This window comes from Caretta caretta, chromosome 23 (assembly GCF_965140235.1).
Source record: "Caretta caretta isolate rCarCar2 chromosome 23, rCarCar1.hap1, whole genome shotgun sequence".
Lineage (NCBI taxonomy): Eukaryota > Metazoa > Chordata > Testudines > Cheloniidae > Caretta > Caretta caretta.
Genome location: NC_134228.1, coordinates 14,715,468 through 14,737,250, shown reverse-complemented (window position 1 = coordinate 14,737,250; position 21,783 = coordinate 14,715,468). Strand labels below are relative to the sequence as shown.

Sequence of the window (21,783 nt, the reverse complement as noted above, 5' to 3'; positions counted from 1 at the left end):
CTGGCCCCCGCGGCTGAACCCCAGCCCCCTGGATCCTCCCCAGATCCCCCGCCTGAATCCCCCCCGATCCCCTGAATGAACCCTGTCCCCCAGTTCCCTCCCCCCCGCCTGAAACCCACCCCCTCCCACGGATCCCCCCAGCCCCCCCATCTGAAACCCACCCCCTGGGCCCCCCCGAATTCCCCGCTGCCCCTCAATTACTAACTGCCCCTGGCCCCCCGACTGCCCCCTGGCCCTGGCCATGTGGTGTCTGCCGTGTGCATGAGACTGGTACTGCCGGAAGGTAGGACAAGCCGCAACATTGGTGAATGAACCCAGCTGTCTCTGGGCCACCCCCCCAACTGCCCGCCAAGCCCCAGTCGGCCCCCAGACTCCCCTGGGTCCCCCGGTCTGCCCCCAGACCTGCCAACTGCCCCCTGGTCCTCCCGGCCTCCCTGTCCGCTCCTGAGTCCCCCATCTGCCGTCTGCTCCCGGACCCCCCACGCTGAGCTCCCCAGGCCCCTGACTGCACCCCCCAGACCCGTCTGTCATTGGGTCCCTGCTGCCCCCTGCTGGAGGGAATGAACCCTGCTCTACCTTTGTGTGGGGTGGGGTTCCAGCTCTCCGTACCCTTCCCGTTCCCCGTCACCCAGGCCTCCTAGAAACATGGCCGGGCCTCAGGCGCAACACAGGGCCCCCTACCCCCAGTGCTGTCCATGGACGCGCCCGCCCGGCGGTGCAATGCAGCCATCTCTGAGGCGGGGCGGCTGGGGAACAGCTGCATATAACGCCGCACAGGGATTGCATTGGGCAAGAGAGCATGAGGGTCTAGAGCAGGAGGTGTCATCTGGGTAGAGGAGGGCACCTGCATGCTCTGGGTTCTAGCTCAGTGTGTGATCTGGATTTTCTAGGATGAACAGTGGGCCAAGTTGTCTGGGCTCTAAATCATGATGCACACTCGATACTCTAGTGTGAACAAGAGAATGGTTTGCTGTCGTTCTAGACTGGGTCGGGCTCTTGCTGTTCCAGAGTCGGTGACCCAACAGGCAGCCTGGGTTCTAGATCAGGATAGGCCTGGAGCCGACAATACAGGCTGCTGCCTGGGCTCTAGACCAGGGGCAAGCTATTGATGTTCTAGAGTATGACACCGCGGCCAGCTGCCAGTGTTCTAGATCAGCTGGCACCATTGGTGTTTTAGAGACAAGCACACGGCAGAATGGCTGGGTTCTAGATCAGGATAGGCCTAGAGCTGGTAATACAAGCTGCTGTCGGGGCTCAAGACGGGGGCAGCGGCGAGCAATTGATGTTCTAGAGGGGGTGACACTGCAAGCAGCCAGTGTTCTAGGTCTGGTTTCGTCCTCAGTGTTCTACAGACAACCGGGCAGCGGATTGGCTGGGCTCCAGATCAAGACAGGCCACAGATGCCCTGGAACTGTCCGAACAAGATTCTAGACCAGGAGGGGGAAACCGGCTTCTAGAGCTAGCAGCTGCATGGGCTGTCTGGGTTCTAGACCAGACTGCCCTCTCTGTGCTCTAGAGTGGCCAGGACACTGGGGGCTGTCTGAGTTCTAGACCCGCCTGTCCGCTCGCTGTTCTAGAGTGGGCAGGTCACCGGGGTGTCCAGGTTCTAGACCAGCTGCTCCTCTCCATGTTCTAGAGTGGGTAGGCCACTGGGGATTTTTGGGTTCTAGGCCAGGCTGCCCCCTTGCTGTTCTAGAGTGGGCAGGCCACTGGGGTGTCCAGGTTCTAGACCAGCTGTCCTCTCCATGTCCTAGAGTGGGTAGGTCACTGGGGATTTTTGGGTTCTAGGCCAGGCTGCCCCCCTCGCTGTTCTAGAGTGGACAGGACATTGGGGGTTTCTGGGTTCTAGGCCAGGCTGCCCTCTCAGTGTTCTAGAGTGGGCAGGAAACAGGGGGTGTCGGGGTTCTAGACCGGGGTCTGGGCTCGCTTCCAAGGGGAAGGTGCCGGCCACTCACCCCCTGCCCCGTCTGCTCTCCCCACAGCGTGGAGGGGGACCCACCAGGCAGCGAGGCTGGGGCGACGGTGGACAGCCCGGGCAGCCAGGCACCGTACTGCTGCGGGGCCGAGCTGCCCAAGGCTGGGGAGCCCTATGACCTGGGGCCCCTGACCTCCACCGTCTCCGCCTGCCACCCCCCGGCCCCCGGGCTGCCCTGGGCCCAGCGGGCGCGGCTCCAGCCGGCGAGTGTGGCGTTGCGCAAGCAGGAGGAGGAGGAGAACAAGCGATCGAAAGCCCTGTCGGACAGCTATGAGCTCTCCACCGATCTCCAGGACAAGAAGGTAGTGTGCCCCGCGCCCCGTGGCCCCCCTGGGATCCGCCCCTTCCAGACTGTGTCCCCACCGTGGCCCTCCTGGGATCCCCCCCTTCCGGCCTGTGTCCCCCAGGAGCCTCACAGTCTGTGCCCCCCCCATAACCATCACCTCCTGGCCAGTGACACACCCCCAGGACCCCCCAGTCTGTGCCCCCCGGGACCTCCCCGGACGGTGATCCCTCCGCCCCCGGGACCATCATCTCCTAGCCGGTGACCCCCTGGAACCCCCTCTCCCAGGCTGCGACCCTCCCGGCACCGCATCCCAGGCTGTGGTTCCCCTTGGATCCCCTTGGCCTGTGCCCCCCCAGGACACCCCCTCCCTTCCTGTGGTCCCCCCAGCACCCACCTCTGGGCCTGTGCCCCCCCCCGGGACTCCCCTGGCCTGTGCCTCCCTTGCCACCTGTCTCCCCCCCCCCCCCGCAGGTGGAGATGCTGGAGCGGAAATACGGGGGGTACTTCCTGAGCCGGCGGGCGGCCCGCACCATCCAGACGGCCTTCCGCCAGTACCGCATGAACAAGAACTTCCAGCGGCTCCGCAGCTCGGCCTCGGAGAGCCGCATGTCCCGGCGCATCGTCCTCTCCAACATGCGCATGCAGTTCTCCTTCGAGGAGTGCGACAAGGGGCCCGGCACCGCCCCCTACTTCGAAGGCAAGCCGGCCTCCCTGGACGAGGGCACCATGGCCAGCGCCCGCCCCCACCTGCTGGAGCGCGGGGGGCTGCCCTACGGGGGCTCCTGCCGGGCCGGCCTGGACAGCGGCTCGCTCCACGCCTCCTCCGGCGACTTCTGCAGCGAGATCACCGAGCTGGAGGACTCCTTCGCCAAGCAGGTGGGGTGGGGACCGGGCCCCCGTGGGGCGGGGAGCTCCCTGCCCCCCACCAGGGACTGGTGGATCCCCCGTCCCCCCCACCTTAGCTCCCCCCGCAGAGGGACTGGGGGAATCCCCCCTCCCCCCAATCTTAGCTCTTCCCCGGGATCCCCCCTCCCCCCAATCTTAGCTCTTCCCCGGGATCCCCCCTCCTCACAATCTTAGCTCCCCTTCCTGCTCCCCAGGGTTCCCCCCGACTGTGGGAGGGACTTGTAGGGAGGGGAGGGGCTTGTATAGAGGAGAGGGACTAATAGGGCACTTGGCATAGGGGGAGGGGCTTATTAGGAGGGGAGGGGCTTCTGGGGAGGAGCTGGTATAGAAAGGAGGGGCTTATAAGGAGGGGAGGCACTTAGGCAGTTCGTCTTAAGGGGTGGGGCTTATGGAGAATTTTGCATAGGGGCGTGGCTTGTTCGGAGGGGAGGGGTTAATGAGGCAGGTCTGGTTAGAGGGAGGGGCTTGTACAGAGGGGAGGGGCTTATAAGGAGAGGAGGGACTTAGTTCCCCTTAGGAGGTGGGGCTCATGAAGAATTGTGCATGGGGAGGGGCTTTGCGAGGAGGGGCGGGGCATAGGGGGCGTGGCCTCTCCTCTCACCCGCCCCGCTGCCCCGGCAGGTGAAGTCTCTGGCGGCGTCGATCGACGAGGCCCTGAACTGCCACCCGCTGCCGGCGCCGGAGGGGGGGGGCCCGGCCCCGCTGGAGAAGAGCGAGTCGAAGGAGCAGCAGGGGGACAGCGCGGCCACCTCCTTCAGCGACGTCACCCTGTACCTGGACGAGGGGGTGCCGGCCTCCCCCCTCTCCCTGGAGCGGCCCCCCAGCTCGGAGACCCCCGAGCCCGGCCCCCCACCGGCCCAGCCCCGGCCCGAGTTCTGGGGGGCCCCGCAGCGGGAGGAGAGCCGGGAGAACGGGGCCGGCCGGCGCGGCACCCCCTGCCTGGAGTGCCGGGACTTCCGCCTGCGGGGGGCCCACCTGCCCCTCCTCACCATCGAGCCCCCCAGCGACAGCTCGGTGGACCTGAGCGACCGCTCCGAGCGCAGCTCGGTCCACCGGGGCCTGGCCTACGAGCCGGACAGCTGCGGGGGCCCCAAGCCCCCGCCCGCCCCCCCGCCCCCGGCCCCCTCCCCCCACCCCCTGCGCCACTACCGCCCCGAGCCGGCCCCGCCCCCGCCCCCGCCCCCCGGACGCCTGGGTCCCGAGCACTCGGATGGCGACAACGACAGCCTGCCGAGCAGCAGCAACTCCAACGAGACCATCAACTGCAGCTCGGGCTCCTCCTCCCGGGACAGCCTGCGGGGCCCCCCGCCCCCGCCCCCCCCGGCCCCCCCGCCCGCCGGCCCCGGCCCGGGCCTGTGCAAGCAGACGTACCAGCGGGAGACCCGCCACAGCTGGGACTCGCCGGCCTTCAACCACGACCTGTTGCAACGGCGTCACTATCGCATCGGGCTCAACCTCTTCAACAAGTGGGTGCCCCGGGGCGGGGAGGGGCTTCCTCGGGGGAGGGGCTGAGGGCACTGTTTCCCAGAATTCCAGTTGGAGGGAGGGTTGCCCCCCCCCGATAGCCCTGCCCTTCCCAACTCTGCCGGTGCCCCACACTCCCACCCCGCAGCCCCTGCCGGGGCATCGGACGGGTGGGGCCGGAGGCCTCACTCTCCGGTGCGGTCACTGATTGAATTGCTACTGAAGGACACAGCAGCTGCTTCCCAGACAGGGCCGTGTCTCCCCCGGCTGGGAAGCAGCCTTAGGGATCCAATTAGCCAGCTGGAGCCGTGACTCAGCCCGCGCCTCGGAAGCGGATCCTGCTCCGGCCGTTAGACCCTGAGAAGGGGCTCCTTCCTCCCGGTCCTGGAGTTCTCGAATTCCGCCCATGTTCCGGATCTAGAGCGCCCTGGAACCAACCCACCCGGGGGCTTTAGCGGGAGATTTTCCCGCTGCGGATTTGGGTGCTGCCTTGTGTTCTGGATCAGTTTATCTAGTCCGTTCTTGGCTGGCCACATCAATGAAAACACGATTGCATCTGTGATAGAGAGCCAAATTGGTCTCGAAGCCACTCTAGAACAGCAGTCGGTCTTCCTGGGTTAATGATTGGCTTAATCGTTGGCTTAGAACCAGCGTGTTCTAAAATGGCTCTCGAGTTGCACTGCTCTAGAACAGACAAATGCCCTACACTTTTGTTTTGCCTCAGGGCGACTGGCTTTCCTCTAGAGTGGCTGCATTATGGAATAGCATTGTGGGCTCCAAAGAATCCAGAACCACAGAGCCAGGATTCTGGATTAACACAATATAAACTCTAGGTGGTGTCTATATTGACTGTAATTTGTTCTGGAGTATCCCTTTTAGACTCATTGATGCTTCTACATAATCGGTCACAATAGTACCTGGGTTCTAGGTTAACACTGGGCTGTGCTTGAATATGCATAGCAGATGTACTGTGTGTTCTAGGTAACCCACAGCTGGCCAGACATGTCTGTCCCAGAACATAGTCTTGAACTTTTTCTCAAGACCTGCAAAAGCCCCCCTGAGATCCAGGTGTCCGGCACTCTTAGCTAAGCCCTTTGCTCTCAGCGGGCAATGTTTTCTAGAATGAGCACGTTCCCAACCTCTGATCTGGAACAGCAGTTATGCAGATGTTCTAGAACAACATCTTGTCTGCAGTGGTGCGGCTCTGGGAGGGCACTGTTCTAGATCGGTGAGCTCCTGTTGGAACTGTCAAAGAACGGTGGTCTTGAATGACTTGCTTCTAGAACAGCAATGATCTGGAATGGCCACATTCCTTCCAGAGGGGGACTGGCCTGTGTCTGGTCTGGTTCTAGAATGGCAGAGATCTAGCCATGTTCCTGGTTTCTCACCCCCCTCCCCTAGCGTCTCCTCTCCAGTTCCCATAGCCGTCTGCCCCAGGGAAGCGGTGTTCTAGAGGGTGGTGACTCTAGACCCTTTCTCTCCATGCCCACAGGAAGCCGGAGAAGGGGATCCAGTACCTCATCGAGAGAGGGTTCCTCTCGGACACGCCAGTCGGGGTCGCTCACTTCATCCTGGAGCGCAAGGGCCTGAGCCGGCAGATGATTGGCGAGTTTCTCGGCAACCGGCAGAAGCAGTTCAACCGCGACGTTCTCGAGTAAGGGGCTGCCGGGGGGAACGTCTCCAGCAGGGGATGTTCTGGAGCAAGGGGGGGCATGGAAGCCAGTACCCGGAGCAAAGACAGCAAGCACAAATTGATCTAGAGCATGTGATCTAGAGTAGGGTGTATGTGCTGTCTGGAGAGGAACAATTGTGGGCAGCCAGTGGGTTTCCGACCCACCTTCCTGGGGGCGGTGGAGCTCTGGCTTTGGGCGTCATCCCGCACATTCTCCCACGAGACTCTAGAGACCGCTGGAGCATGGGAGGGATCTCTGAGCAGCTTCTGGAGGGGACCCAGCACTGACCTGCCCTCCCCTTTCCAGCTGCGTGGTGGATGAGATGGATTTTTCCAACATGGACCTGGACGATGCTCTGCGGAAGTTCCAGTCGCACATCCGGGTGCAGGGGGAAGCGCAGAAGGTTGAGAGACTCATCGAAGCCTTCAGGTCGGTTCAAGAACCTTCCCAAGGTGCTGAGGGGCGGTCAGCTCAATCGCTGTGAAGTGTGGCGTTCTAGACCTGGGGCAGGCGTCGTATAAAGCGGCTGGCGTTCTAGAGCACTGACGCCTTTAACAAGCTCGGTGAAAGCCTGACCCGTTCTGGAGCAGGATTGGCCTTCTTGCCACACCAGAACCCACGGGGTGTGTGTGTGTGTTGCGGTTTAAATACAAGACAGACAAGGCTTTAAGCAAGCAAGCAGGCTGGTCTGCTGACAGGCTTCTTCTGCCTGTCAGCTTTTCCACCCTCTCTTTTATTTCTCTCCCCCCTGCTCCTACACAACACTCAGGGTGTGCCCTGAATGTTTTCCAGGTGCATGAACTCTACATGAACCCTTCAGGGGGGGTCAACTCAATCGCTGTGGAGTCTGGCATTCTAGACCCGGGGCGGGCATCGTATAAAGCGGCTTTTATGGGTTTTAGTCATGGGTTCTAGAGCACTGACGCCTTTAACAAGCTCGGTGAAAGCCTGACCCATTCTGGAGCAGGATTGGCCTTGTTGCCACTCCAGAACCCATGCGGCCTTCTAGAATACAGCCCATCTTGGTGGTCTGCTGGGATGTCCTGTAGAAGGCTACAGGCGTTGGTAGGGGCCTAGGGCGTGCCCACAGTCCATGTTCGAGATAGCTGCACCACATTCTAGAGCCTATTTTCTAGAACCCATGTTCTAGATTGATATTATTCCAGGATGTGCCTGTCCATCTAGAACAGGGTCTGTTTTGATGAGCGCCCCAGTGCCCTAGCAGGCCGGCTGCCCTGACATGCAGCCAGAGCTCTAGAGTGGGGCTGGCAGCGACTTAGCTGGAGAACACGGCCGGTGTTCTACACCGGGGGTGCTGGCAGACCGTGTTCTAGAGTGTGACATCACTGGCGGCGTTCTAGAACACGGCCTGCCTTCACCAGCATCGCTGGAGATAACCACACAGCGGGCGTTCTAGACATGGCTCTCGCAGGGCGGTCGATGAATCACATTTCACTCCAGCCATTCATTCCAAACAAATTAACTCGCTTAAAAAAACAAATCGCGAATCAGCTCCGTTTTAATTGCACTGTTAAATAAGACCAGAATGCTGATTTCCATTGATTATAAATAGTTTTGGGATGTTTTTCTACATTTTCAAATACGCTGAAGTCAAATAAACACAGAAGACACGTGGACAGGGCCAACTTTACGTTGTTGTTTTTGACTGGATGTTTTTCTCCATTTTCAAATATCTTGATTTTGATTACAACACAGAACGCAAAGCGCACAGGGATCACTTTTTAGGGTTATTAGTTTTGACTGCAAATATTTGCCCTCTACAAAAGAGAAACCAAATAACTGGTATTTTTCAATTCCCCTTGGTCCTGTCCTGTCATGCAATCTCGTAATGGTGCAAGGGCACTTTAACAAATGTAGAATAATCTTTTTTTACAGAACTGCACTCAAAACCAATGCAATGTAAAACTTTAGTGCCTACAAGTCCACTCAGTCCTACATCTCGCTCAGCCAGTCACTCAGAGAAACCAGTTTATTTACATTCACGGGAGATCACGCCGCCCGCTACTTATTGACAGCGTGATCTGAAATTGAGAATAGGCATTCACCTGGCCTGGTTGTAGCCTGTGTGGCAAGGTATTTCCGTGCCAGACTTGCTAAACATTCGTATGCCCTTGCATGCTCCGACCTGTAGCTCACGTTGTGATTGAAATCAATATATTTCAAAATGCAGAGAAATATCCCAAAATACTGGTAATCGGTGTTCTGGTCTTGTTGAAACCGCCGAGGAATCGCGAGTCATTCTTTTAATGGTCCGTCTGCCCTAGATTCTTGGCCGTTTGACTCGGTGGAAATCTCATATCTGCTCTAGAACAGGCAGGGATCTAGACCGGCTGTGATACGCCACAGGAGCCAGAGACCCAGAGCCTGATCATCTGCTCTAGAACAGGCCAGGATCTAGAATGCCAGGGTTCTGCAAACACCGCATCAACAGGGCATGCTTTGTTCTGGAGCATGCTGTGGAGGGCGATCTAGAAGGCATGCATGTTGGCGATCTAGAACACATGCATCGCTCTGGAATGTGGACGATGTTCTAGAGTGGTCTAGAAGGCGGTTCTAGGCTGCACTGTGCTGTGGTGGGGGAAGGGGAAGGAGGATTATTCACTCTCTGCTTCCCGGTGCAGCCAGCGCTACTGCGTCTGCAACGCCCCGCTTGTGCGCCAGTTCCGGAACCCAGACACCATCTTCATCCTGGCCTTTGCCATCATCCTCCTCAACACCGACATGTACAGCCCCAGCGTCAAGCCTGAGAGGAAGATGAAGCTCGACGACTTCATCAAGAACCTCAGAGGTAAGTGGGGGGAGGGGTGCTCGGGAACCCGTCGAATCCCCCGATGGTACCAGGATATAGCTGGGAAGGTACTTCGGAGGAAAGTAGCTAGATCCCTGGTCTAGAAAGAAACAGGATCCAGAATAGCTGGTTGACCGGGGGACTGTGAGCAGAGCTGCTCTAGAACCTGCCCCTAAACCCCATCGACATCCAGAACATGGGAGCCCAGGGCTTTGAGTGGCTGGGGCCTGTGCCAGATGAGATCTGTGCCTGGGATCTAGAACAGACGGGGGAATCCTCTGCTCTAGAATGAGCTGGGCTCTGGAACTGCCAGGAGTTGTGCAGGAGGTCCGAGAGGCCAAGACCTGGATCCTCCGCTCTACAACAGACTGGGATTTAGAACAGCTGTGATCCACACCTGGGGGCGGTGGGCTAGAGCCACCGGGCCTGGTTATCTGCTCTAGAACAGCTGAGAGCCACAGCGGGAGCCAGAGCCCCATCTGCTCTAGAACAGGCTGTGTGACGATGTGACTCAGCAGGGAGGGGGGAGTGTTGACCTGGGAATGTGCCCTGGGGATGGGAGACCTGAGAGCCTGTCACCTGAGCCAGGAGGGGGAGGAGGAGGTGACACCTCGGCCAGGAATGTGGACGGAGACTGCAGCAGGGAACCTGCTGGGTGGGTTTAGTTTCAGTTTGGGGCTGGGTGGAGGAACACAGGGAACCCCAGGGCTGGGTCTAAGTTCCCTGCTCCCCCAGAAGGACTTGACTGAGGGGTCCTGGGTGTACCCACAAGCTCTGTTTTGGACTGTGTCCCTGTTGTCCAATAAACCTTCTGTTTTACTGGCTGGCTGAGAGTCTCAGTGAATCCCAGGAAGAGGGGTGCAGGGCCTGGACTCCCCCACACTCCGTGACAACTGGTGGGAGCGGTGGGATTTACTGCACCCCGTGAACGGCGCTTCCTGCAGTAAGAGACTGGGGAGCAGTAAAACGAAGGGGAATTGACGGGGACCAGGCGTGCTGAAGATTCAGAGAGAGACGGTTTCAGGGGGCGGTTAACCCCTGGGAGTGTGTGACCAGAGAGAAGGACTTTTGCAGTAACAGGGTCCCCCGGGGGATTGCAGCGAGCGGTCCCAGGGGTGGAGGAGTCTGCAGCTCGACCCTGGCAAAGAGGTGGTGACCTCAAGAAGGACTGGCACGCTAAGGGCTTTTCCTGGAAACCGTGGAAAGCTGCCCGGCCTGCGAGTGGCCAGCAGGGAGGTGTACGCTAAACGCCTTAAGAGGGACCTGGTGGAGCTGTGCAGGCAGAGGGGGCTGCGCATCGGGAGGTCCACCAAGGAACAGCTGATTGCCCAGTTGGAGGAGAGGGATCGCTTGGATGACCCGATCCCTGTCCCTGAGGGAAGCCGCCCGGCAGACGCAGCGTGGGCCCTGGGGCCTGACCGGGCTGGGAGGGGTCAGACTGCTGCCGAGGACATCCCGAGACCCTTCCTACCTATGCCTGGGGGAGGGGTTGGGGGAAGCCCAGCGAATACCGAGGGCACCCTGACCCCAGCAACCAGCAGGGGATCCTCCCGGTGGAGCTCCCCATCCCTGGAGTGGAGGCGGCTGGAATGGGAGAGGGAGATGAAAATGAGGGAGCTGGAGGATCATGAAAAACAACGTCAACATGAGGAGAAACAACGTCAACATGAGCAGGAGGAGAGGGAGAGGGAGCGTCAGGAGAAGGAGAGGGAGCGTCAGGAGAAGGAGAGGGAACGTCAGGAGGAGAAACAAAGGCAGCATGAACTGGAGCTGGCCAGGCTGAGGAGCAGTGGGGCCCCGGCTGCGGTGAGTGAGAGGGGACCCAAGACTGCAAGGAGCTTTGATAAGTGCTTCCTGGCCCAGCGGAAGGAGGGGGAGGACACAGATAGCTTCCTGATGGCCTTTGAGAATGCCTGCGAGATGCACAGGGTTGACCCTGCAGACAGGATCCAGTTCCTCACTCCCTTACTGGACCCCAAAGCCGTGGAGGTGTACAGCTGGATGACAGGGCCGGAGGCAGGGGACTATGAACTGTTCAAACAGGCCCTGCTCCGTGAGTTTGGGCTGACCCCCGAGATGTACCGGAGAAGGTTCCGGAGTCAGCGTAAAACGCCTGAGGTCACCTACCTACAACTGGTCAACCGGATGCAGGGATATGCCCGCAAGTGGACAGCTGGGGCCCAAGCTAAAGAGGCCCTGCTTGACCTAATCGTACTGGAGCAGCTGTACGAACAGTGCCCTTCCGACCTGAGGCTGTGGCTGGTGGACAAAAAGCTCGAGAACCTCCAGCACGCAGGGCAGCTGGCCGACGAGTCTGTGAACAGTCGGTCAGGGGGTAGCCGGGAGGAGTCCCAAAAGGACAGCCCCCCCCCCCGATGCAGAGAGAGAGTCACCAGGGGGCCTCCCAGCGGGGAAATAGGGGGAACCCCCTCCCAAGGGGAACGCCTGGCGTCGGGCCCCTCCGACCCGCTCGAGGGGACCAACGTGACCTGAGCTGCTATCACTGTGGCCAGAGAGGCCACGTACGGTCCCAGTGCCCCGGGCTCAGGGACAGACTGAGCAGACCCAACCTACCCAGGGTTAACTGGGTAGGGACTCAGCTGGACGAGGGGCAGACGACCCAGGAAAGGGGGGCTACCAGTTTACCACCTGCTCAGGAGGGAAGAGTACCCCCGGCCAGCTCCGCCAGAGGGCTGGAGGCTCTGGACTCAGGGTGCTCGGTTTACAGGGTGGGCGCGGGGCTGTCCCTCTGGAGAGAGTGCCTTGTTCCCCTGGAGGTGGATGGGAGGAAGGTCAATGGATACTGGGATACGGGCGCGGAGGTGACGCTGGCTCGGCCCGAGGTGGTGGCCCCAGATCGGGTGGTGCCCAACACCTACCTGACCCTGACAGGGGTGGGCGGGACCCCATTTAAGGTGCCCGTGGCAAGGGTACACCTGAAATGGGGGGCCAAGGAGGGTCCCGAGGATGTGGGGGTACACCACCATTTGCCCACTGAAGTTTTGATGGGGGGAGACCTAGAGGACTGGCCAAGCAAGCCCCAGACCGCCCTGGTTGTGACGCGTAGCCAGAGCCGGCGAGGGGCACTGCTCCCTGACCTCGGGGAGGGTATCACACCGGAGGCGCAGGACCCTACCCTGGTGGGGGGAGGGCCGAGGGGCACGGCTCAGAGAGGCGGAGGCCTCAGACCTGGCCACTGAGGGGGAACCGGGCCCCATCCCTTCCCCAGCCGCTGAGTTCCAGGCCGAGTTGAGGAAAGATCCCTCCTTGCGGAAGCTCAGGGACCTGCCCGACCTCGGTGTGGGACGGACCATGAGGAGAGGCTGCCAGGAGAGGTTCCTGTGGGAGAAGGGGTTCCTGGACCGAGAATGGGCTCCCACAAGGGAAGTGGAGTCCTGTGGGATCAGGAGGCAGCTGGTGGTCCCCCAGAAGTATCGCCGCAAGCTACTGTCCCTGGCCCATGACATCCCCCTCGCAGGGCACCAGGGAATCCGGCGCACCCGGCAGAGGTTGCTACAGAACTTTTACTGGCCCGGGGTCTTTACCACGGTCCAGCAGTATTGCCGATCCTGCGACTCCTGACGGAGGGTGGGGAAGGCCTGGGACAAGGGGAAAGCGGCTTTGAGGCCTTTGCCCATCACAGAGGAGCCTTTCCAGAAGGTGGCCATGGACATCGTGGGGCCTCTCAGCAAGACGACCCGGTCGGGGAAGAAATACATTCTGGGGGTGGTAGATTTTGCCACCCGCTACCCCGAGGCAGTGCCCTTAGCTTCCATTGAAGCTGACACCGTGGCCGACGCTCCTGACCATTTTCAGCCGAGTGGGGTTCCCCAAGGAAGTCTTGACAGACCAAGGCTCCAACTTCATGTCGGCCCTGCTCCGGTGCTTGTGGGAGAAATGTGGGGTCCGGCACGACTGGGCCTCAGCTTATCACCCCCAGTCCAATGGGCTGGTGGAGAGGTTCAACGGGACGTTAAAGATGATGCTGAAATCCTTTATGAACCAGCACCCGCAGGATTGGGACAAGTACTTACCTCACCTGCTGTTCGCATACAGGGAGGTGCCCCAGGAGTCGACTGGATTTTCGCCTTTTGAACTGTTATATGGCAGGAGGGTGAGGGGCCCCCTGGACCTGATGAGAGACGAGTGGGAGGGGAAGGCCACTCCCGATGGAGAGTCAGTGGTGGAGTATGTCCTGATCTTCCGAGAGAGACTGGCTGAACTCATGGGCCTGGCCAGGGAGAATCTGGCCAGAGCCCAGAGGAAGCAGAAGGTCTGGTATGACCGCACGGCGCGGGCCCGTGCCTACGCCACCGGGGATCCGGTGATGGTTCTCATCCCCGTGAGAAAGAACAAACTACAGGCCGCCTGGGAGGGCCCTTTCAAGGTTGTCAAGCAGCTCAATGAGGTAAACTCTGTGGTGGAGCTGTCGAACCGGGCGCACCACCGCTGGGTGTACCATGTGAATATGATGAAGCCATATTATGCCAGGGGGAATGTGGTATTGGCCGTGTGCGGACAGTGGGAGGAGCAGGGAGATGACCCTTTAGTAGATCTATTCCCTGGGACCAGAGCTGGTTCCCCCCTGGAAACAATTCCCCTCTCGGATCAGCTAACCCCTGCCCAGCAAGCTGAGGTCAGGGGGGTGCTGCATCCGTACCATAGAATCATAGAATATCGGGGTTGGAAGGGACCTCAGGAGGTCATCTAGTCCAACCCCCTGCTCAAAAGCAGGACCCATACCCAATTAAATCATCCCAACAGCTGTTTTCCAACCAGCCTGGACGCACTAATCTGACTGTCCACCGGGTGCAGACCGGGTCGCACCCGCCGATAAGATGCTCCCCCTTCCGAGTCACAGGGAAAACTGCTCAGGACCTGGAAAGAGAGGTCCGGGACATGCTGGCTTTGGGGGTGATCCAGCCATCTGCCAGCCCTTGGGCCTTGCCGGTGGTGCTGGTCCCCAAAAAGGACGGGTCGGTCCGGTTCTGTGTGGACTATCGGAAGCTCAATGCCATCACTGTATCTGATGCCTACCCCATGCCCAGGCCGGACGAGCTCCTAGACAAGCTGGGAGGAGCTCGGTACCTCACCACCATGGACCTTACAAAGGGCTACTGGCAAGTGCCGCTGGATGCAGATGCCCGGCTGAAATCGGCCTTTATCACCCCTCTGGGGCTCTATGAGTTCCTGACCCTGCCTTTCGGCCTCAAGGGAGCGCCGGCCACCTTCCAGCGCCTGGTGGATCAGCTCCTGAGGGGGATGGAGAGTTTTGCCGTGGCGTATATTGATGACATCTGTGTCTTTAGCCAGACCTGGGAGGACCACGTGTCCCAGGTTAGACAAGTGCTGGACCGACTCCAGGGGGCTGGGCTGACTGTAAAAGCGGAGAAGTGCAAGGTGGGGATGGTGGAAGTATCTTACCTGGGCCACCAGGTGGGGAGCGGCTGCCTGAAGCCGGAACCAGCCAAGGTGGAGGGGATCAGAGACTGGCCCGCTCCCCACACCAAAAAGCAGGTCCAAGCCTTTATTGGGATGGCAGGATACTACCAAAGATTTGTGCCCCACTTTAGCGCCATCGCCACCCCCATCGCTGAGCTAGGCAAGAAGGGGAAGCCAGACAAGGCGGTCTGGACCCAGCAGTGCCAGGAGGCTTTCTGGGCGCTGAAGGAGGCTCTGGTCAGTGGCCCAGTTCTGGCAAACCCAGACTTTGACAAGCCCTTTGTGGTGTTCACCGACGCCTCCGACACGGGACTGGGGGCGGTGTTAATGCGGGAGGATGAAAAGGGGGAGAGACACCCCATCGTGTACCTGAGCAAGAAGTTGCTACCCCGGGAGCACCACTACGCGGCCATCGAGGAGGAGTGCCTGGCCATGGTGTGGGCCCTCAAGAAACTAGAGCCCTCTCTCTTCGGGCGACACTTCACCGTCTACACCGACCACTCGCCCCTGACCTGGCTGCACCAGATGAAAGGAGCCAACGCCAAACTCCTGAGATGGAGCCTGCTCCTGCAGGATTATGACATGGATGTGGTCCACGTGAAGGGAAGGGCCAACCTGATAGCGGATGCGCTGTCCCGGAGAGGGGGCCCCGAACTTCCCCAGGTCACTCGTCACAGTGACCCCGCTCAGTTCAGTCTCGAAGGGGGGAGAGATGTGACGATGTGACTCAGCAGGGAGGGGGGAGTGTTGACCTGGGAATGTGCCCTGGGGATGGGAGACCTGAGAGTCTGTCACCTGAGCCAGGAGGGGGAGGAGGAGGTGACACCTCGGCCAGGAATGTGGACGGAGACTGCAGCAGGGAACCTGCTGGGTGGGTTTAGTTTCAGTTTGGGGCTGGGTGGAGAAACACAGGGAACCCCAGGGCTGGGGTCTAAGCTCCCTGCTCCCCCAGAAGGACTTGACTGAGGGGTCCTGGGTGTTCCTGTTGTCCAATAAACCTTCTGTTTTACTGGCTGCCTGAGAGTCTCAGTGAATCCGAGGAAGAGGGGTGCAGGGCCTGGACTCCCCCACACTCCGTGACAGGCTGGGATCTAGAATGACCGGGTTCAGCACCAGAGGCCGCAGCCTCTGTTCTAGACTTGCCAGGGCTCTGGGTTGAGGAGGGGGACTTGTATGGTGTTTGGCCCCACTCATCGCCGGGTCCGTCTGTGCATCTTCCCCCCCCAGGGGTGGATAACGGGCAGGACATCCCCCGCGACCTCCTGGTGGGGATCTACCAGCGCATCCAGAGCCGCGAGCTGCGAACCAGCGACGACCACGTCTCTCAGGTCCAGACCGTCGAGCGCATGATCGTGGGGAAGAAACCGGTGAGCGGGGCGGGGTTTCCCGGGAGGGAGGGGCCTCATAGGGAAGGGGTGGAGCCCTGGGAAGAGGGCTTGGAGGGTGGGGCTTCTTGGAGGGGGGCATGGCCTGTCAGGGGAGGGGCTTTTCAGAGAAGGAGGCGGGGCCTCAGGGGAGGGGCTTGGGTGGGTGGGGTCTCACAGATGGAGGCGGAGCCTGAGGGGTGGGAGGGACCACTGGGGATGTGTAGGGGAGGAGCTTGATGGAGAAGAAGTAGCAGCGGGGAGGAAGGGAAGGGCCTTTTGGTGGCTTCTGGGGGTGGGACTCTTGAGTAGACTCCACCCCCTCTGGCCCCACTGACCTTCCCCCGCCCCACGCCAGGTGCTGTCCCTGCCCCACCGTCGCCTGGTCTGCTGCTGCCAGCTCTATGAGGTGCCCGACCCCAACCGGCCCCAGCGGCTCGGCCTGCACCAGAGGGAGGTGTTCCTCTTCAACGACCTGCTGGTGGTGAGTGGGGGTGGCCCGGATACCTGGGTCCCATCCTCATCTAGTGGGCTGGGGCGGGGGGAGCTGGGAGACAGGACCCCTCGGTTCTCTCCCAGCTCTGGGAGGGCAGTGGGGGCTGGTGGGTTAGAGTGGGGTGGGGCTGGGAGCCAGGACTCCTGGGTTCTCTCCCAGCTCCGGGGCGGGGAGGGGGCTAGAGGGCAGAGCCGGGGACTCTCGCTGACCCGCCCCCCCGCCCCAGGTGACGAAGATCTTCCAGAAGAAGAAGATCATGGTGACGTACAACTTCCGCCAGAGCTTCCCCCTGGTGGAAATGCACCTGCAGCTGTTCCAGAACTCCTGTGAGTGCCCCTCCCGCCTCGGACCCACAGCTCCCCGCTGCCCCCCCCCCCCCGAGAGAGCTGGGCCTGAGTCTCTGTGTCCCTGTCTCCCCCCCCCCCCCGCAGATTACCAGTTCGGGATCAAGCTCCTGTCAGCCGTGCCGGGCGGGGAGCGGAAAGTGCTGATCGTCTTCAACGCCCCCAGCCTGCAGGACCGGCTCCGCTTCACCAGCGACCTGCGGGAGTCCATCGCCGAGGTGCAGGAGATGGAGAAATACCGTGTGGAGTGTGAGTGCCGAGCGGGCAGGGGGCTGCGGGGCGGGAGTGGGGGGCACTGGCAGGGCTGGGGGGGCAGGGGGCTGCGGGGCGGGAGTGGGGGGCACCGGCAGGGCTGGGGGGGCAGGGGGCTGCGGGGCGGGAGTGAGGGGCCCCGCTGGCACCTGACCCCCCGCCGGCCCCCCACAGCGGAGCTGGAGAAGCAGAAGGGGGTGGTGCGCCCCAACGTCTCCCCGGCGGGGGGCCCCAAGGAGGCGGTGAACGGGACGCTGACCCGGAGCAGCCTGGAGGACACCTACGGCCTGGGCGACGGGCTGAAGCGAAGCGCCCTGAGCAGCTCCCTGCGCGACCTCTCCGACGCCGGTGAGCTGGGCCCGGACGCCTGGGTTCCTCCCCGGCGCTGGGAGGGGAGCGGGGTGTGGCTGGGAGCCCGGACGCCTGGGTTCTCGCCTGGTCCCCGTGGCTCCTGTTGGGGGCTTTGGCTCCCCCTGGTGGCAGAAAAGCCACGTGAGCTGCTCAGCCAATAGGAAGCTCCCTGGATGGGGGGGCGGGACGGTGGGCGTGGCCTGGCTGGGTTAACCCCCGCCGTGCTGGGGGACGGTGCTCGCTCGCTCTGCTTTGTGCACTCTCTCGCTCTCTCTCGCTGGGGGGTTACCTAGAGGCAGTTTTGCGGGGGGGGGGCCCTGTTGGGGGGGGCCAGCCTCGCTAATCCCTGCTGTTGCCCCCCTCCCCCCCCCCCCCGTGCAGGCAAGCGGGGCCGCCGTAACAGCGTGGGATCCTTGGATAGCACCATTGAAGTAAGTGGGGGGGGGCTGCGGTGCCCCCTCCCCCCCTGCCGGGTGCCCCCCTCTCCGCCTCCCTCTGCCTGTCGCTCCAGCTCCGATCCCCCATCGCCCCCAGGGGCCCCGCCAGGCGTCCCAGCATGCTCTGCTCCCGGCTGGCCCACCGGACACCCCCCCCTGCCCCCACCGCATTCCGCTCAGTTCCCAGCATGCTTTGCTCCTCCTGTCACGCCAGCTCCACCGGCTCCTTACATACAGATCTGACCCGCCCCCATTTCCGGTAGCCAGTGGGGGGAGGGGCTTGTACAAGTATGGTGTGCATAAAGGGGGTGGGGCTTGTAAAAGGGGTGGGGTTTATCACAGGGGGTGGGGCTTATAAAAGAAAGTGGGGGGAGGAGGAGGTGGGTCTTATGAGCGGGTGGGGGGGTGTCATAAAAGTGGGTGGGACTTATCCAAGGGTGGTTCATGAAGTGGGTGGGGCTTGTAGAAGGGCGGGGCTTCGCGGCCAGTGCTCTGATCTCTCTCTCTCTCTGTCTCCCCGCAGGGGTCTATCATTAGCAGCCCCCGCCCCCACCAGCGCATGCCCCCGCCCGCCCCGCTGGAGGACTACAAGGCCCAGGCCCGCCCCATCTCCAACTCCTCCTCCTTCCTGGGCTCCCTCTTCGGCAGCAAGCGGGGCCGGGCCCCCTTCCCGCTGCCCCCTGGCCAGGCCTCGGCCCCCTCCTCCCACCCCCCGCACCCACTGTCCCCGCCCCCCGAGGGCCCCTCCAAGCTGCAGGCCCTCCACGCCCAGTACTGCCACGTGGCCCCGCCCCCGTACCCCCAGCAGCCCCCGCCCCCCCAGCAGCCGGCCCCGCCCCCCCCGCTGCCCCCCGTGGCTGCCGCCCTGCCCCCCCGCTTCCACATGTCCTCCCAGCCCCCGCTCTCGGCGCCTCCCCAGAAGCAGACGCCCCCGGCCTTCCCCCTGGTGCACCAGCATTATACCCTCCAGCGGCCCGGGCACCAGAGGCGGCTGCACCAGTTGCCCCCCTCTGCCGCCCCCTCCACCCACCCCCCCTTCCCTCTCCACGGCCGCCAGCCCACCTCACCTCTCCCCCTCTACAGCCCGGCCCCCCAGCCCTCCCACACCTACCCCCAGCACCTGCCCCAGGGGGGCGGGGGGCAGCACACCCTCCACCGCCAGCCCCCCAAGCACTTTGTCTTCAGCCACCACCCCCAGCTGGGGCAGCGCGGGGGGGGTGCCCCGCCACCGGCCCCCCACCACGGCCCCACCCACCACCACCACCACGGCCCCACCCCCCACTCGCCCATCCCCCCCCACCCCTCCTACCCGCCTCTGCCCCCGCCCTCGCCCCACACCCCACTCAGCCCGCACTCCCCCGGGGCTCCCACCTCCCCGCTCCCCCAGCATGCCCCCCTGCACCCGGGAGGGGGACAGGGCAACCCCAACCCAAAATCCAAGCCGGTCAATAGAATTAGCACCATGGTCTGAGAGCCGTGCTGCAGGGGAGGGACGGGGGGCAGAGGAAACCAAGACAGAGGGGAGCCCCGATCCCTGGCAATCATCCCCCTGCCCTCCCCCAGCTTCCCAGGACCGGCGAGGGAGGAGTGACCAGATCGCGGCAGAGAATGGCCCCAGCTCGTGACAGCGCTGGATGGAAGAGTCCCGGAAGCTGCAGCTCTGCACAGATTTGTGCAGGGCGGGGACTGTGGCCGGGAGTGGGGCTGGCCCCTTAAATGAGGAGGAAGGCCAGGGTAGTGGATGCCCTATCCCTGCCCTGTTTTCCCCACCCCCCGGGGCCGCCGAGAATTCTGGGAAATGTACCCCCCCCATTGCACTAACTTTCATTGCACAGCCCCAGGTGGTCCGCTGCGGGGGAAGAGGGCCCCCTTTTCATTTGCACATGGCTTGTGAGTTGCTGCTGCTTGGCCTGTTATTTTTTTTTTGGGGGGGGAATCCCTGGGATATTGGGGAGCCAGATCTGGGGGGGCATCCCCCCCGTTCTTACCCGTGTCTGTAATAAGGGCTACTCCCGGCGGCAACCGTTTTCCCTCCCCCGAACACCTATTCTGTGATTTGCACTGACAGAGAACCCCTCCCTCCCCCGCAAGGCCCCCCAAACCTGCCCCACTCCCCGGTGCAGAAAGGGATCCCATGGGGGGAAACCCCATGAAACTCCACTAGCCCCCTCCCCATTTTCTGGGCCCCAGGGCTGTTTGTTTTGGGGGGGGGGCAGAGCCCTGTATGGAAACAGTCCCTATGCAGCATTATGTGCGGCTGTTGCCCCGACCCAGAGGTGGCTGCACCTCTGCCCCAGTGAATCTTGTGCACTTTATCCCCCCCCTTGCAAATACAATCTGTCCCTCCCCCCACTTGAATATCCCTCTGTTTCTGATGGGTGTCCCCCCAAAACACACAGCTGCGGGAGGGGAGAGGGGGCTAGGAGCCAGGACTCCTGGGTTCTCTCCCTGGCTCAGGGAGGGGGGGTTTAGGGAGGGAGAGTAGAGAGAAACTGAGGCAGAACTCCAGAGTCCTCACTCCCAGACCCTCCCTGGCTCTAATCACCAGACCTGCCCCCCCCACCCCCTTCCCAGATTTGGGGTGAGAACCCAGGAGTCCTGAACTAAAGGATTTCTGAAGCACCATAGCCAACGCTGTCCCCTTTGCCCCTCCACCTCAGGGTTGTGCACCCCAGTTTCTCTTGGGGTCCCCCCAATGTCTGGTCGCCCCCCAGCATGCACCTCCCCTGCCCCGGTACCCGCGTTTAATTGGTTTGTTGTACAGACCCCACTGTATATAGTATACATTATAAATAGCGGGCTGCGGAGCGGGGCCCCCCTGTGCACCCCACAGGCCGGGGCACCCCCGGAGTTCCTGGTTCGACATTGACGAGATGACCGTATTTTTGTTCCCCTGCCCCCCCAGTCCTCCTCCTTGTATATAAGAAACTGTACATTTGATGCTTCATAAATGACCGACTGTCCTTTCCGTGTTCAGCCTCTGGGGTACGTGTGTTCTTTACCCCGCCTCTGGGGGGCGCCGGGGGGCTGGGCAGGGGGCGCTCTCCCCTGGCAGGCAGGGCCAGGCGCTGGGGGGGCTGGGCAGGGCCAGGCGCTGGGGGGCATGGTGAGTCAGGGGGCTGGGCAGGGGGTGCTCTCCCCTGGCAGGCAGGGCTGGGTGCTGGGGGGCGCCATGGGGCAGGGAGGAGGGGTGGGGGGACACTGTGGGCAGGGGGTGAAGATGGCACTACAGAAGCCCTGTGGGTGTCGAGGCCCCAGGCTGTTGCTCCAATCCCCCTGGAGTTAGGGTGTGAACCCCGGTGTCCGGGCCCAAACCCAAGTCTGGCGAGGATCTTGTATTGCTGTATGGCCCCCCCACACCGTTTCCACGGGACATGAGAATCTCTTACACGTCCCATCCCAAACTGCGACATGGCCATTCCCTGCCGCCCCACCCCAGAGCTGGCTGCATCTCAGCCCCAGGCCAGCTGTCCCCATGTGGCGTTATGTGTGGCTGTTCCCCACCGCGCCTCCCCTCCCCAGAGCTGGCTGCATCTCAGCCCCAGGCCAGCTGTCCCCATGTGACGTTACATGCAGCTCTTTTCCCCGCCGCCCCGCCCCAGAGCTGGCTGCATCGGCCCTGGGACAAGGACGCCGGGAACAAGAACTTGTGACACCAGCTGGGCTGAGATCCCAACAGGCCTCGTTTCTCCCGTGTGTCCCCAACTGGCAGGGGAGGGACTGGGCTAGGACTGAGCTGCTGAGGGGTTGGGAGGGATTAAAGGGCTGGGGAAGGGGGAGGGGGACGAGCTAGGGGGCCGGTCTGGGGAAGGGGTACGTGTGGGGTGTGGTTGGGGGCTGGGGAAGGGGGAGGGGCAGGGGTTAGGGGGCTGGGAAAGAGGGCGGGATCTGGGTGTGGGAGGGGTTAGGGGGCTGAGGGGGAGGAGGGGGCGGGGCTGGGAGATGGAGGGGGGGTGGGCGGGGCAGGAGCCAGGTAACAGGGGG

At 62.2% G+C, this 21,783-nt stretch overlaps 1 protein-coding gene across 4 annotated transcripts in view; it reads left to right on the top strand.

The window, feature by feature from the left end:
• Positions 1–20,775, top strand: part of IQSEC2 (IQ motif and Sec7 domain ArfGEF 2) — a 59,861-nt gene extending 39,086 nt beyond the window's left edge. For 3 of the 4 annotated variants that reach the window (XM_075122573.1, XM_075122575.1, XM_075122574.1), the window contains 13 exons: positions 1,983–2,277; positions 2,733–3,137; positions 3,789–4,633; positions 6,124–6,285; positions 6,611–6,733; positions 8,947–9,113; positions 15,783–15,922; positions 16,278–16,403; positions 16,642–16,741; positions 16,847–17,008; positions 17,186–17,359; positions 17,744–17,793; positions 18,323–20,775. In XM_075122573.1, coding sequence (XP_074978674.1) covers positions 1,983–2,277; positions 2,733–3,137; positions 3,789–4,633; positions 6,124–6,285; positions 6,611–6,733; positions 8,947–9,113; positions 15,783–15,922; positions 16,278–16,403; positions 16,642–16,741; positions 16,847–17,008; positions 17,186–17,359; positions 17,744–17,793; positions 18,323–19,270 — 3,697 coding nt within the window. In that variant the 3' untranslated portion in view covers positions 19,271–20,775. The remainder of the gene's footprint in view (positions 1–1,982; positions 2,278–2,732; positions 3,138–3,788; positions 4,634–6,123; positions 6,286–6,610; positions 6,734–8,946; positions 9,114–15,782; positions 15,923–16,277; positions 16,404–16,641; positions 16,742–16,846; positions 17,009–17,185; positions 17,360–17,743; positions 17,794–18,322) is intronic. The other variant, XM_075122576.1, reaches the window with a different exon arrangement.
• Positions 20,776–21,783: the final 1,008 nt, after the last annotated feature.